Source organism: Mirounga leonina, unplaced genomic scaffold (genome assembly GCF_011800145.1).
Source record: "Mirounga leonina isolate KUSES-001 unplaced genomic scaffold, KU_Mleo_1.0 Mir_53, whole genome shotgun sequence".
In the NCBI taxonomy this organism is placed as follows: Eukaryota; Metazoa; Chordata; class Mammalia; order Carnivora; family Phocidae; genus Mirounga; species Mirounga leonina.
In genome coordinates, this window is record NW_023270807.1 from 101,267,954 (window position 1) to 101,282,631 (window position 14,678).

The 14,678-nt window shown below is 40.0% G+C and overlaps 1 protein-coding gene across 3 annotated transcripts in view; it reads left to right on the plus strand.

Moving 5' to 3' along the window:
* The window catches only part of CCDC170 (coiled-coil domain containing 170), a 97,726-nt gene that overhangs the window by 40,579 nt on the left and 42,469 nt on the right, over window positions 1–14,678 (plus strand). For all 3 annotated transcript variants that reach the window (XM_034991023.1, XM_034991022.1, XM_034991024.1), the window contains 3 exons: window positions 1,058–1,314; window positions 5,412–5,556; window positions 11,221–11,406. In XM_034991023.1, the coding sequence (XP_034846914.1) occupies window positions 1,058–1,314; window positions 5,412–5,556; window positions 11,221–11,406 (588 nt within the window). The remainder of the gene's footprint in view (window positions 1–1,057; window positions 1,315–5,411; window positions 5,557–11,220; window positions 11,407–14,678) is intronic.

Sequence of the window (14,678 nt, forward strand, 5' to 3'; positions counted from 1 at the left end):
GGTGTTGGAGCATTTTTAGCGTCTCCCTGAATATGTACCTTTAACGTGGTTTGCTTGCAATCTGGAGGTCTTAGAATGGAATGCTGGATCCCTTCCTCCTGCTAGTTCTGATTGGCTGGGGGAAATTCTAGGACGATGATTAGGATCCATCTTCCCTCTGGGCTGGATCAGGTCTATTGTAGAGTTTCTGAGAGTCTCTCTAGAACCATTCTGCTCATAGCCTGGTGGCCCTGAGGGGTCCTGGGCTTGCTTATGAGGTAACTAGCCCTTTCATTGGGCTACCAGGAGTCCACTGAGAGATGATTTGATACCTTCTGTGTGTGTATGTGTGTGTGTGTGTGTGTGTGTGAAAAATTGTATGCATGTATACTCATAGTTCCAAAGAAGTACACACATTCATAAAGTTTTCTTATAGGGTGGCCCTGACATCTTAATAGGGCATATACGTTGTTCAATATTTTGATGCCATAGAATTCATGAAAGTTAAAATGTTTCTTTTGTATAAAACCTATAAGGATTTTCCTTTTCTTCCATATTTTCCCCAGAAATCGGAATGTTATTTTTTTATCATTAATATTTTTTTATTGCCCACAATAAGGATCCTGAAGGCAAGTGGGAGAAATACAGTGACATATCAAATAGTCTGTATCTACTTAGGAACCAGTTGTGGCCATGAAATTACAAATATCTTAGCTCGTAGGTTTCTTGTTTCATTGTCTGTCAGCAGCAATAACAGCAATGCAGATTTAGAAAATGAGTTACCATTGAAAAATATCACTTTTTGCAAAATACACCACAAATGTCTCTTGAGTGACACTAAATCACCCCGAGACATTGCTCAGTTGGTTTCAAAAGAGACAGAATATGAGGTCCATTGTTTAGGCATATGTTCCCATCTGGTGATGTAGACACAAATATGAAAAAAAGAAAATAAAGTTGGATTAAGTCATGAACAAAAGAGTGAGATTTGAAATTATGGTTCTGGGTTTCTTAAAAGTACTTCACACTTAACGCCACTGAAATCCTTTTCCTCCTTTTTATGGCTTTTCCATGTTAGCTTCGAGACCTCCGATCCAAGATGCTTTCGAAAGAAGCCTCCTGTCAAGAGTTGAAAGCTGAAATGGAGAATTACAAAGAAAATAATGCTAGAAAATCATCTCTCCTCACCTCCCTGAGAGACAGAGTTCAGGAGCTGGAAGAAGAATCAGCAGCACTTACCACTTCTAAAATTAGAACCGAAATCACAGCTCACACTGCAATCAAGGAGAACCAGGAGTTAAAGAAGAAAGTTGCAGAACTAGATGAGAACTTACAGTAAGGGTATTTCAATGTATTTTGTAGTTGTTAGCATTAGAATACTAGCTCCTGATAGCAGGATATGCCCTTGAAGGTACTGGCATGTTGTTGCCTTATTTGGCCCTGAAACTCAATTTGGAAAAAAAAAAATCTTGAAGCTCAAATATCTTTGGAGTCTTGAAAATTTTTCTCAAGCTCATTTCCAAATGTTACCAGGAATCTTAACAAACAAGGCATTGTGTCCTAAGCATGTTTCTGTCCGATTGATTAGGGTTGCAAATGCTCATATACAGAATGTGGAAGATTTTCTGTAAGTAGAGGTTTAACTAGAGGCAGTGAAGTGGCACAGAGAGGGAGTTGTTTATTCAAAAGCTAGCTATAAAACTGCCCGGGAAGCCCAGACCACTCCAGACCACCCTGAACACTCCTCATTAGCTTTTATTGCCCATTTATGCAGAAAACTCACGAAACCTTAGTTTTCCACACTTAGTTCTGGCAAAAGGTAATTATTGAGACAAAACTGGGAACTAGTTGTTCCAAAAATATACTTTTAAAATTCTAAGTGTAATAAATAACTTTAATAATAAGATACTTGATACTTATTTTACTTAATTCCGTCTTAAAAAAACAAAAAAACCCAACACCGCCACTCTTGTCCTCTTTTTCTCCCCCCATTTACAGCAAAACTCCTTAAAATGTTTGTATAGACTCATCGTCTCCAGTTCTTCTTCTCTCTTCTCTCTTGGGTCTCCTCCACTGAAACCACTCACTAAGGTGACCCATGACCACACATTGTGGATTAAATGGTCAGTCTTTGTCTCACTTGACTTACCAGTATGTCAGGCACAGTTGGTCTCTCTCCTTGAACCACCTGCTTCTTCTGGCTGCTAGGACACTCCCCATGCTGACTTTGTATCTTTCCTTCCTAGCTGCCCTGCCATAGTCTCTTTTGTTTTCCCCGTCTCATCTTGTTGACTTCCAAAGACTGGAGTGCCCGGGCACTCAGTCCTTGAATCTCTTCTGGTTCTGTCTAAATTCATTCTCTCAGTGATCTCGTGACTTTAAGTATGATCTAAATGCTAGCGATGCCCACATTTCTATGTCTAGCCTGGATCTCTTCTCAGACCTCAAGGAAGACCCACATATTTTTACTACCTACCGGGCCTTGGCATGTGGATGTCCAATGGGCATCTCACACTTAACATGGCCAAAACGGAGCTCCTCCTGTTCCCACAGAACCCTCTTGCTCCTTTCCTCATCTCTAGTGATAATTCCATTCCTCTAGTCCATCAGGTCAACAACCTTAGTCATCATCCTTGGTCCTCTTGCTCTTTCACACTCTGTGTCTGATCCTTCAACAAGTCCCCTCATCTCTACCTGCAGAATAAATCTACATTTTGACTACTTCCCATTGTTGCCCTCATTGCCATTAACCTGAATTCCAGGGACTACCATCTCTCTCTGGGATGTTTGCAGTAGCCTCCGCAGTGATTTTCCTGCTGCTGCTTGTGCCCCTCGCAGCCAGATTGATCCTGTAAAAACACAATAGATCTCTTCGGTCTTCTGCTCAGAGGCCTGCAGGCCTTCTCTTCTCTCTCAGGGTAAAGACAAAGGATATTCTATGACCTAGAAGGCTCATCCTGACCTGGTTTTGCTTCCATTCTCTCTTTCCATTCTTTCCATTTCAGCTCACTGGCTTCTTTGCTGTCCTTCGAATGTAACAGGTGTATTCCTACCCCAGGACTTTTGCACTTGCTAATCCCTTGGCCTGGAAAGCTCTTCCCCCAGATATGGCACGGCTGCCCCTCTTCTCCCTTTAGGTCTTCACTCAGAAGTCGCTTCCTCAGGTCTTCCACAAGTGACTACATCTAAAATTTTACTCTGCTCCCCCGCCAAGTATTTCTTCCTCCCTTTCCTGCTTGATTTTTTCTCTCTGGCTTTTTTTTTGTTTTTTTATAACAGTATACATTTCACATACATTGATTTTGATTACTGTCCATCTTCCTTTCTAGAATGTAAGCTCCGTGAGGGCAAGGATGTTCATCTGTTTTGTTCACTACTGTATCTTTAGTACCTTTAATTGGGCTTGGTGCATAGTGGGTATCCAGTAGATATTTATTAAATAAATGAATAATACAAGTGATCTATACTAATTGTAAAAAAATTTTTTTTAAGATATAGAAAATTGCCAAAAATATTAAAATTATTCAAGACCTTACAATTCCTGAAAAGCTATACTTCAAATTTTGGTGAACAGGTTTTCAGGTAGTTGACATCATATAATGAACTATGTTTTTTACTGAATAATATGTTGTAGACATATATTTCTTAAGATTTTATTGATTGACTGATCTGGAGCAGGGGGAAGGGCAGAGGGAGAGAGAGAGAGAATCTCAAGCAGGCTCTGTGCTGAGCGTGGAGCCCAACGTGGGGCTTAATTCCACAACCCTGAGATCATGACCTGAGCCAAAATCAAGAGTCGGGCAATTAACCAACAAGCCACCCAGGCGCCCCTATGTTGTACATATTTTTAAAAGTCACTCATTGTATCATCTTTAATAGCCCATGGTACCCATTGCCTGACATATCATAATTTACTTACCAGTTCTTTTTGTTATTTCTTGCAGACACTCAGGTTAGTTTCACTCAAAGAATTATTATAAACCAAGTGTATTCATATTTTCACATTTATGTGATTATGTCCGTAGGGTAGATTCCTAGGACTTTATTGGGTCCAAGTGAAATGCAAGTACAAGTGGGAACAGTTCAGCCACACTTGGGATGGAGAAGCAAGATTGAAGCCTTGGACTGAATGGGTGGATTCATACATGTAAATCAATCCATCTGCATCATAGCATTAACTGTGCTTTTCATGAGCCAGAGAGACTGAATCAATTTTACCTTTTATACGCTGAAAATAAGAACTTAGAGATATACTGATGTTGGTCTTTTATTGTTATACATTTTTCTAAATAGAAATATGATATGCTTTTGAGTGTATGCAATTATATGCTTTGTTAATCTTTGAATAGAGTGAAAGAATTTGCAGTAAACACTCAACATGGTAAAAAGGGAAAGCAATAATCATGTTTATTATCTAGGGTACTGAAAAAATAATACCAAATTACTGAAATGATTCTAATTTGCCTTTAAAGTATGTGTGTTTTTTGATGATCTCTTAGTCTCTTGACATTTAAAGCATTAGAAATAGACCGTGCTATTTCAGCAAAACTACCTCAGATTTGAAATGAAATATTCATAGCAGAGCATAATCAACTGATTTTCCTTGAATGGCCCATCTCAATACTCTTTAAACACTCTGGATGTATGAAAACTAATAATGGTATTTGCTGGTGATTGAACATGTCTTTCTTCTAGAGGGGGAACATCCACTGCTCCTGATGTATTTTTTTTTTTTTTAAAGATTTTGTTTATTTATTTGACAGAGAGAGAGAGAGACACAGCAAGAGAGGGAACACAAGCAGGGGGAGTGGGAGAGGGAGAAGCAGGCTTCCCGCTGAGCGGGAAGCCCGACGCGGGGCCCGATCCCAACACCCTGGGATCATGACCTGAGTTGAAGGCAGACGCTTAACGACTGAGCCACCCAGGCGCCCAGGATGTATTTTTTTTATTATAGTTATGCTTGGCCATGACCCAGGGTATGCCCTAAGTAACCCTTATAGATCACTGCATAGCGTCTGAAAATAAAGCAAAAGATGATACACTAGAAGAAATATAGCAGTACTGTCCTTCTTCCTCATGAGGACCCAACACAGACCCATGACTGTATACATCCATTGTGATCTAGAGATTTCCTGCCACTTCTGCAGATCCTAAATGGTCAAGGACAAGAGGCAGAGAGTCTGTCTCCTTTGCTGTTACTAGATCTAAGATGCCATGAAGATTTTTGTACATTTCTGCTAAGCGTAGGTGCCTGGCTTTGACTTTTCTCCTTCCTGTACAGGGCTTGCATGACAATGATGTGCTCTGTGTCCAGAAAACTGTGTTGTGATGAAAGTGATGATTGGATCAGAGAGCTTAAGTTCTGAACTTTGTTTGATGAATGATCTCTTCTGTAGTGTTACAACTTGACGTATCTGTTATTTGCCCTATAGAAAGTGTTTAAAGGAAAATGAGGAGAATAAGAATCAAGTCTCGAAGAATTGCAGGAAACATGAGGAATTTCTAGCTCAACTTGGTGACTGCTTAGATCCAGAGAAGAAGAATGAAAAGGCATCAGATGAAGATTTAATCCTAAAGGTGTATGCACATGAAAAAGACGATAAATGTAGCGGTCATTCTGACATATGCCGTGAACGGAAGTGCTGTGTTTGAGTCTGGGGGTGGCAGGAGAATGGGACAGTAGCCCAAGTATAGCATTAATTGACCGTGTGATCTGGGACAAACATTTTCACTTCTCTGAGCTCTATTCCAGAATCCTTTCCAACATTATTTGGGATTAATTACTCTCCAGAAAAGATTAATTGTTTTGTCTAAAATATATTTAGGTTGCCAAATACAATTAATTATTCATCTTAACAATGTGTTTTAGGGAGTTTTTTTGTTTTAGTTACAGACAGAAGCATACACACCTGCAACCCAAACCAAAACCAGCTCTGTCATTTTTGGGATACTTACTGAGTATAAGGTTAAGATTAGTTCTAAAGTACTTTTTAATTTTCCATTGAAATCAAATAATAAAAAGGTTGCCAGTAAGGTGGAAATTAGTTATGTCAATGAATAATTCACTTGGCACATAGTGATTCATTAGGGCACCTGACAATGTTGGAGGTCCCACCCTGTCTTTGCTTATTTCACACCTATCCTTGCTTCCTGACAGATCTCCTTGCAGCCAATCTTATTTATTAAAATTGAGGCATAATTGACATGCAACATTATATTAGTTTCAGGGGTACAGCATAATGATTCAACACTTGTATATACTGTGAAATGATCACCATATAAGTCTGGTCACCATCTGTCACCATGAAAGGTTACAAAAAATTTATTTATTTATTTTCTTGGGAGGGGAACTTTCAAGATGTACTTTCCTGGCAACTTTCAAATGTGTACTAGGATACTGTTGACCGGAGTCACCATGCTGCACACTGCATCTCCATCACCTATTCATTTCACAGCTGGAAGTCTGTGCCCCCCAACCCCCTTCCCACTGGCAACAACCACTCTGTTATTCTTATTCGTGAGCTATTGTTTTGTTTTGTTTGCTCATTTGTTTTTTAGATTCCACATATAAGTGAAAGCATAGAGTATTTGTCTTTCTCTTGACTTATTTCACGTAGCATAATACCCTCAAAGTCCATCCATGTTGTCACAAATGGCAAAGTTTCATTCTCTTTTTTTTTTAAGAGAGAGAGAGTGCAAGTGGTGGGGGAGGGGCAGAGAGAGAGGGAGAGAGAGAGAGAATTTTAAGCAGGTTCCACACCCAGCACAGAGGCCAATGTGGGGCTCTATCTCACGGTCCAGACAGAGATCATGACCTGAGCCAAAATCAAAAGCTGGACCCTTAATGGACTGAGTCACCCAGGCGCCTGCATATATCTTTCCTAAATAGTGTTTTTATTTTCTTGGGGTAAATACTCAGAAGTGGAATTGCTGGATCATATGACAATTCTATTTTTAATTTTTTGAGGAGCCTCCATACTGTTTTCCATAGTGGCTGTAGCAGTTTACATTTCCACCCACAGTGCACAAGGGTTCCTCTTTCTCCACATCCTCTCCAATAGTTACTTTTTATCTTTTTGGTATTAACCATTCTGATGGATGTAAACTGAAACCTCATGTGGTTTTGATTTGTATTTCCTGGATGATGAATGAGGTTGATCATCTTTTCATGTGTCTGCCATCTGTATGTCATCTTTGGAAAAATGGCTATTCAGGTCCTCTGCCCATTTTTTTTTTTAAGATTTTATTATTTATTTGAGAGAGAGAGAGAAAGAGCGAGCATGCGCACACACATGAGCAGCGAGGAGAGGCAGATGGAGAGGGAGAGGCAGACTCCACTGAGCAGGGAGCTGGACATGGGGCTCAATCCTGGGACCCTGAGATCATGACCCAAGCCAAAGGCAGACGCTTAACTGACTGAGTCACCCAGGCATCCCTGCCCATTTTTTAAAATTGGATTTTTTTCCTATATGCGTTCTCTATATATTTTGGATATTAACCTCTTGTCAGGTATATGATTTGCAAATATTTTCTTCCCATTCAGTAGGTTGCCTTTTCATCTTGTTGATGGTTTTCTTGGCCATGCAGAAGCTTTTCAGTGTAGTATAGTCTCACTTGTTTATTTTTGTTTTGTTGCCTTTGCTTTTGGAGTCAGATCAAAAAAAAAAAAAAAAATTGCCAAGACTGATGTCAGTGAGTTCACTGCCTCTGTTTTTTCCCAGGAATTTTATGGTTTCAGCTCTTATAGTCAACTCTTTAATCCATTTTGAGTTCATTTTTGTGTGTGCTATAAGATAGTAGTCTAGTTTTATTCTTTTGCATGTGGCTGTCCAGTTTTCTCAACATCACCTATTAAAGAGACTGTCCTTTCCATATTGTATATTTGTGCCTCCTTTGTTGTAAATTAATTGACCACATGTGTGTGGGTTTATTTCTGGTCTCTCTATTCCATTCTGTTGATCTGTGTGTCTGCTTTTATGTTGTTACCATACTGTTTTGATGATGATAGCTCTGTAATATTGTTTGCAATCAGGGAACAGGATGCCTCCAATTTTGTTCTTCTTTCTCAAGATTGTTATGTCTGTTGAGGCTCTTTTGTGGTTCCATACGGACATTATCACTGTTCTATGTCTCTGCAAGATGCCATTGGGATTTTGATAGGATTGCGTTGAATCTATAGATTGCTTTGAGCAATACAGACTTTCTAACAATATCAACTCTTCCAGTCCATGAGCACAGAGTATCTTTCCATTTATTTGTGTCTCCTTCAATTTCTTTCATTAATCCATGCAGCCAGTCTTAAAAGCCCCATCTCGGAGTTTTATTAGTAAGCTTCCCAACTGTACTTCCGGAAAACTGCAAAATCATTTCCGTTAACTTGAGGATGTGTTGTCCTCGGCTGATGGGTTTTGATAGCTCAGGCCTGATAGCCTCGAGGGTGCTGGATGCATCTCCTCTTCCCTGTTGTGCACCTGTGACCAGGAGCCTGGCTGTGAAAGTCCACAGTGCAGTGCAGTTTGGGAGACTGTTTTTAAAGCCACGTGATGGGGAGAAGAAAAGAGAACGAAGAACCTTCTTCTTTCATGACACCCTTTCCCCCTGTCAGAGACTAGCTCCAGGTGCTAATCTGGGAGTTGATACTGTATTAATTATGCCTTATTGTCTTCTGTATTTCCAATGCTTTGACATCTGGGGCCTTGCTGACCCAGGAGAGACTGACTCAGAGGGTTAGCCAGTTCCTCCTCAATGACCCTCCTGGGAGCCCGGCTTTCATATGCAAACCAGCCACCCCCACATCCCCAGCCAGTTTCTACATCAGGTTCTGGGCCCGTTTCTGTATCAGGCTCTGGGCTGCTGTCCGCCTTCTGCCTTCCCTGATCACCACAGGGCTAGGTACCCGACAGCTAGAGACAGCCCTTAAACTCCTTAGAGTACTAACTAGCCAGTCCTGAACCTGCTTACCTCGCCTTGCTCACTCCCTCCTGTGGAAACCACAACAAAGACTCTTGCCTCTGTTTTCCTTTGCTGTCCTGTCTCCTGACTGACCCGTGCTTCCCTGCGTGGCCTTGTATGGCAGGGCGTGCCCCCCTCCCCCACCTTCTGGAAAACTGAGTTAACAAACTGTTTTTCAAGGGCAGCTCTCTCCAGATCTGTTCACTGCACCATACCTGAATAACAAAAGAAACTATATTTTAAAACAGATACTGGGATTCTAGGGCTTTAGCATCTCAAAAAAAAATCTCTGGCCAAGAGTGGAAAGGTTGCTATCTTATCAACACTCACCAGGTGTTCCCCTGGGGACTGGAACAAAACCACTCCTTCAATTTCAAAACCATTTCCTCCCTTTTACAGCTCTCCCAACCACATGTGCACCGCCCCCCCCCCCCCCCAAGAAACCAAAGAGGCGTTCCTAAGGACTTAGTTGACATCCATTTCACAGATATTTAGTGAGTGACTACTATATGCTAGACACGATTCTAGGTGCTGGTGGTGCCGCAGTGAATGAGATAAGCCTAAATCTGTGCTCTCCTAGAAGTTTCGTTATTGTGAGATAAAGATAATGAGGAAAAAACAAATATCCAGTATTATCCCATGTAGTAAATGGGGATGTGGGGATAGAGAGTGAGGCAGGTTAGAGGCGTGGCAGGCTAGTTTAGGCAGATTGACCGAGGAATACCCCTCTGAGGTGGGGACTTTTTTTTTTTTTAATTTAAGTTCACTTAATTAACATATAATGTATTATTAGTTTCAGAGGTAGAGGTCAGTGATTCATCAGTCTTATATAATACCCAGTGCTCATTATATCACGTGCCCTCCTTAATGCCCATCACCCAGTTACCCCATCCCTTCACCCCCCTCCCCTCCAGCAGCCCTGTTTGTTTCCTATGATTAAGAGTCTCCTATGGTTTGTCTCCCTCTCTGATTTCGTCTTGTTTTATTTTTCCCTCCCTTCCCCTAAGATACTCTGGTTTGTTTCTTAAATTCCACATATCAGTGAGATCATATGATACTTGTCTTTTCTGATTGACTTATTTCCCTTAGCATAATACCCTCTAGTTCCATCCTTGTTGTTGCAAATGGCAAGATTTCATTTTTTTGATGGCTTAGTAGTATTCCATTGTATATATATGCCACATCTTCTTTATCCATTCATCTGTTGTTGGACATCTGGGCTCTTTTCCATAGTTTGCCTATTATGGACATTGTTGCTATGAACATTGGGGTGCAGGTGACCCTTTGGATCACTACATTTGTATCTTTGGGGTAAATCCCTAGTAGTGCAATTGCTGGGTTGTAGGGTAGCTCTATTTTCAATTCGCTGAGGAGCCTCCATACTGTTTTTCAGAGTGGCTGCACCAGCTTGCATTCTGAGGTGGGGACTTCTGAAAGATGTTGGGGACTGAGCATACACATATGCGGAAAAGTGTTCAGGGAGTGGGAACAGCCCTGAGTTGGGAGCAGGGCGCCATGTTGGCCGGGTGCTGAGGCTGGCCACTTCCCCAGAGAGTCACGACACCGATACTGACTCTGTAATGTGGGGTCTCATCTCTTCCTGTAGGCGTCCTCATGGCCTTCCAGGCTGAGCTGTCTGCAGGGCTGGTTCCCTGGCCAATAAGCCTGTCTGATTTCATTTTCCCTCCTTATAAATCTTACAAATCTTACTCATGCTTTCAGCTGACAACCCAAATGCACAACAGAGAGAGTGAAAAGCTCTGCTAATCCCAATGGTAGCCACTGTTTGAGCATGTTATTCAGGATTTTTCTATGCTTATATTAATTAGAAGGATTTTCTTTTTAAAAAGAGAGTCCCGCTTTCTTCTGTGTGTTTCCCCCTGTGCCAGGTAGCGCCTCGCATGCAGTTGGCGCCAGTGGACGTGGGCTGAATAGAAGTCCCTTGCTTCCTCCCCTGCTGTAATCTCTGTAGAACATCACCTTTCCTCGATTATTTAAGCCAGGGGCTTGCTGACTCTTGCTCTGTCGGGAAGCTTTTGGCAAGACTTTCAGCAGTGTTGCCTGGAGCTATCTTTTGATTAATTTTAATTTGATCACTGGGTCTGTGCATAACAACAGAGTTTAGAGGCTGCTTTTGACAATATGTTCTTTTGAGTGGATGGAGGGACAGTGCTTTCACTGGTTTCATGTGATCATGCAGTCAGCGGGGTACATAGATCAGAGTTGCTTAGAGGAAGCCGTGTGAAATTGCTAATTTTTACAGGATAGCTGTAATTGCTTTCTCTGCAGCTTAGAGAGCTGTGCGAGGAAAATGCATTCGTGAAAGGACAGATTGTTACTCTTGAAGAGACTATAAATGTCCATGAGATGGAAGCAAAAGCTAGCAGAGAAACCATCATGAGGCTGGTTTCAGAAGTAAACAGAGAGCAGAAAAAAGCTGCCTCCTGCACCGAGGAGAAAGACAAGTTGAACCAGGTACAGTATGTGAAGTGTGCATGTGCACCTGCGATCATGTTTATGAAGCAGAAATTGAAAACCAGATGTGGGTGAGCACACTGGCGTTACTGACCACAGTTTCAAAAGGCAGCTGTCAGCAGGAGGGCTGGGGGCAGCATGGGACGCAGTGACCCGAGCAGGCAGTTGGGTACATAGTTTTTTCCTAATTAGGAAAAAAAAAAAAAAAAGACACACAGCACATTTAAAAGTAGAGTTTGTAGAGACTTGTGTCCTACTTTAGTTAGGCTCTAAGGATTTTTGATACTCAAACATTAACTGTTTTTGAAAAATAGGTAATGCATCCACCAGATAAAAAATTCCAAATAGACATAAAGGTATATGGTGAAAATCCTCCCCACCCCCACCCCTCCCACCAGCCACCCAGTCGTTCTCCTCAGAGGCAACCTCTGTTAATTATTTTTTTATATACCTTTCTAGAAATGTTCTTTGATGTGTATACTTATTCTTTTTTTAATTTTAATACAAATGGCAACATGCTGTGCGTTATTTTTTTCCCTTCATTTATTTTTTAACACAAAATGGTAATACACCACACACTATTATAAGCAAGGCTGCTATGAATAATCTTATATTATTTGTCATGCATGAGAATGTATCAGTAAGACAAAACCCTAGAAGGATACTTGCAGGGTCGAAGGAGATGAGTGTTACTTAGAAGAGACCGTCAAAGGGAAGTTCTTCAATGCTAGACCGTTATTTGTACACTGAATTGCTTGATCTTTTCAAATTATCCGAAGCTCTGTTTGAGCATGCCAATTAATACTGTATGTTTTTTAACACTATATAATCTTTCAATTATTTTTATATTTTTGTGACAAACTAATTATGGGATTAATAATGTGAATTTTCAAAAGCCAAAGTGAGCCAATGCAATCAGTTAACAAAGTACATAGGAGACAATTAAGTGGTAAAGGAGATGTAGTTCAAAATTAGGTAATGACTGGACTGGATTCAGGTTAAATGATTTTGGCAAGGGCATTTCAAAGGTTAAGTTGTAGACTTCATATTATAGGCAAGTCATGCTAGATTGTTCCTTGTTGCTGACACTAAGTTTGCCCATCTCTTGAGCATAAAGGGACATTTTTTTTTTCTTCTGCAGTTAAGTAAGGTATCTCTGGGCATATTATTTCTGATAACTGGCAGATTATTTCTGTTCCCCATTGGCTTTACTGAGTGGTGTTATCATCATTGATTCTTGCCTGGATTAATTTACATCATGGGTGGCAAAAAGGTAATATTCTAATTTTACCATTCCTTCTGCTTATTAGCTGGCATCCTTCTGTAAAGAAAAGCTTTTTATTTCTTTTCTCTTCAGTTCTGTGGACACATGGATTTTTATTTACTCACTGTGTTACCATCAATTACTTTTTTTTTTTTCGTGCTCCAAATTCACTATATTGGCTCAGTAGCAGCCCCTTCAAGATGGTCTCTGTGACCTTGTAAACTGACTCTAGTCTTTTTAACAATTCCTTGCTTTTTCTGACAGAAGACATAGCCTCTTAGGATCACTTAGAATTTTCAGACTACAGAACTAAAATCAACCTGTTCTGTAGGGAGCGTTGGTGCCTTTTCCTGAAGAATGGTGCTTAAAACCAAGATCGAGGCTCTCGGTGTGCTCATTGCTATTGGGCTGTCATTTCTTTAGGTGGACAGAGCTAGAAATACATTTTTAGTCATAAACTAATACTGGTATTTTTAAATTAAAAGTGGTATTTAGAGTTTTCCTAATATCTTTGTGTTTTATATTAGTATCGTTTGAATCTTAATCATAATATCTACTCATTTGCTTTGTCTTACAATATACATAAAATTATTTCAAAATTATGCTTTTAATAGCTTACCTACCAGTGAGACTTCTTTTTTTTTTTAAATATTTTTATTTATTTATTTGAGAGAGAATGAGAGAGAGAGAGAGAGCATGAGAGGGGGGAGGGTCAGAGGAAGAAGCAGACTCCCTGCCGAGCAGGGAGCCCGATGCGGGACTCGATCCCGGGACTCCAGGATCATGACCTGAGCCGAAGGCAGTCGCCCAACCAACTGAGCCACCCAGGAGTCCCACCAGTGAGACTTCTGAGTGAAGTTTTAGGCTCTCAGATTTTTTACATTAATACTGTCAGCAATCATTAGTATAATAGTCACCATTTATCAATCACTTACTATTAGCACAGTCATTGTGCTAAGTATACTTTGCTCAAGTTCACATAGCTCGTAAGTGGCAAAGCTGGGATTTGAACCCTGGTCACTATATTATTTTGCTATCATCAGTAATCCCTTTCCATGTGTAGGGTCACAGCTATATCCTACATATCTGTCTGATGCCAAGTTATTTGTTGTCAAGTCAGTAGGACAAGAACAGTAAGTAGCTATGCAAATTTCCTCAGTGAATGAATAACTTGAATTTGATTACAAATAGTAATTATTAAAGTATCAAGCCTTGAAAATTAGGCAGAATTTAATATTTACCTATAAGAAAGCATTTCTGAAGATAAGCAGTAGGAAATGAAAATGTGTTATAAGAACACATTAAAAAAAAACGGGACTTATTTCTTATATGTATCTTTACTTGTAAATAATGCAATGTTGTTCAGACTTGGAAACACATTCATTTTGGGATGAAGTTCCTGCCAAAATAATAAAAATTGTAAAAAAAAAATATGGGCGATAAAAAACTTGAGGTCTTTTTAAAGTGCTCATTCATAGGATTATGACTCCAAAGATTGACTACCGAAAATACTGTCAAGTCGTTTTACTGACACATTAATGGCCTCAGGAAGAGTCTTCATAATGCCTTCTAAAGCTCTGTTTTTGCGGTAGGGAACTTACTTTATTAGTGAAGCCCAGAATGACTGTGGAAGTAGTAGTATTTGCAGGCTGGGGTCCTGTTTTTACAAAACTCAACTTTTCTCATTTTCTTAATTGCTCTATTTACTTTATGACTTTTACTTTATGAAAATTTCCCAAATGAAAATCCAGGTGATTTATTATATATATGGAAAATACATTATTTGAAAATCTTAAGTAGTTAATATTGAAGTATGTTTTAACAACTATCAAAGATTGGCACTTTTTCTTTCAGTTATTTTGAAATAACCCAGTGTTGAAAAGAGTATGCACTTCCCCTAAAACAAGCCACACACACATTTCCTATGGGCCATACAAGTTCAGATCACCAGATGAGAAACTAAACTTACTTATGGGATTTCAGACAGCTTATTTTCCTTCATGCTGTT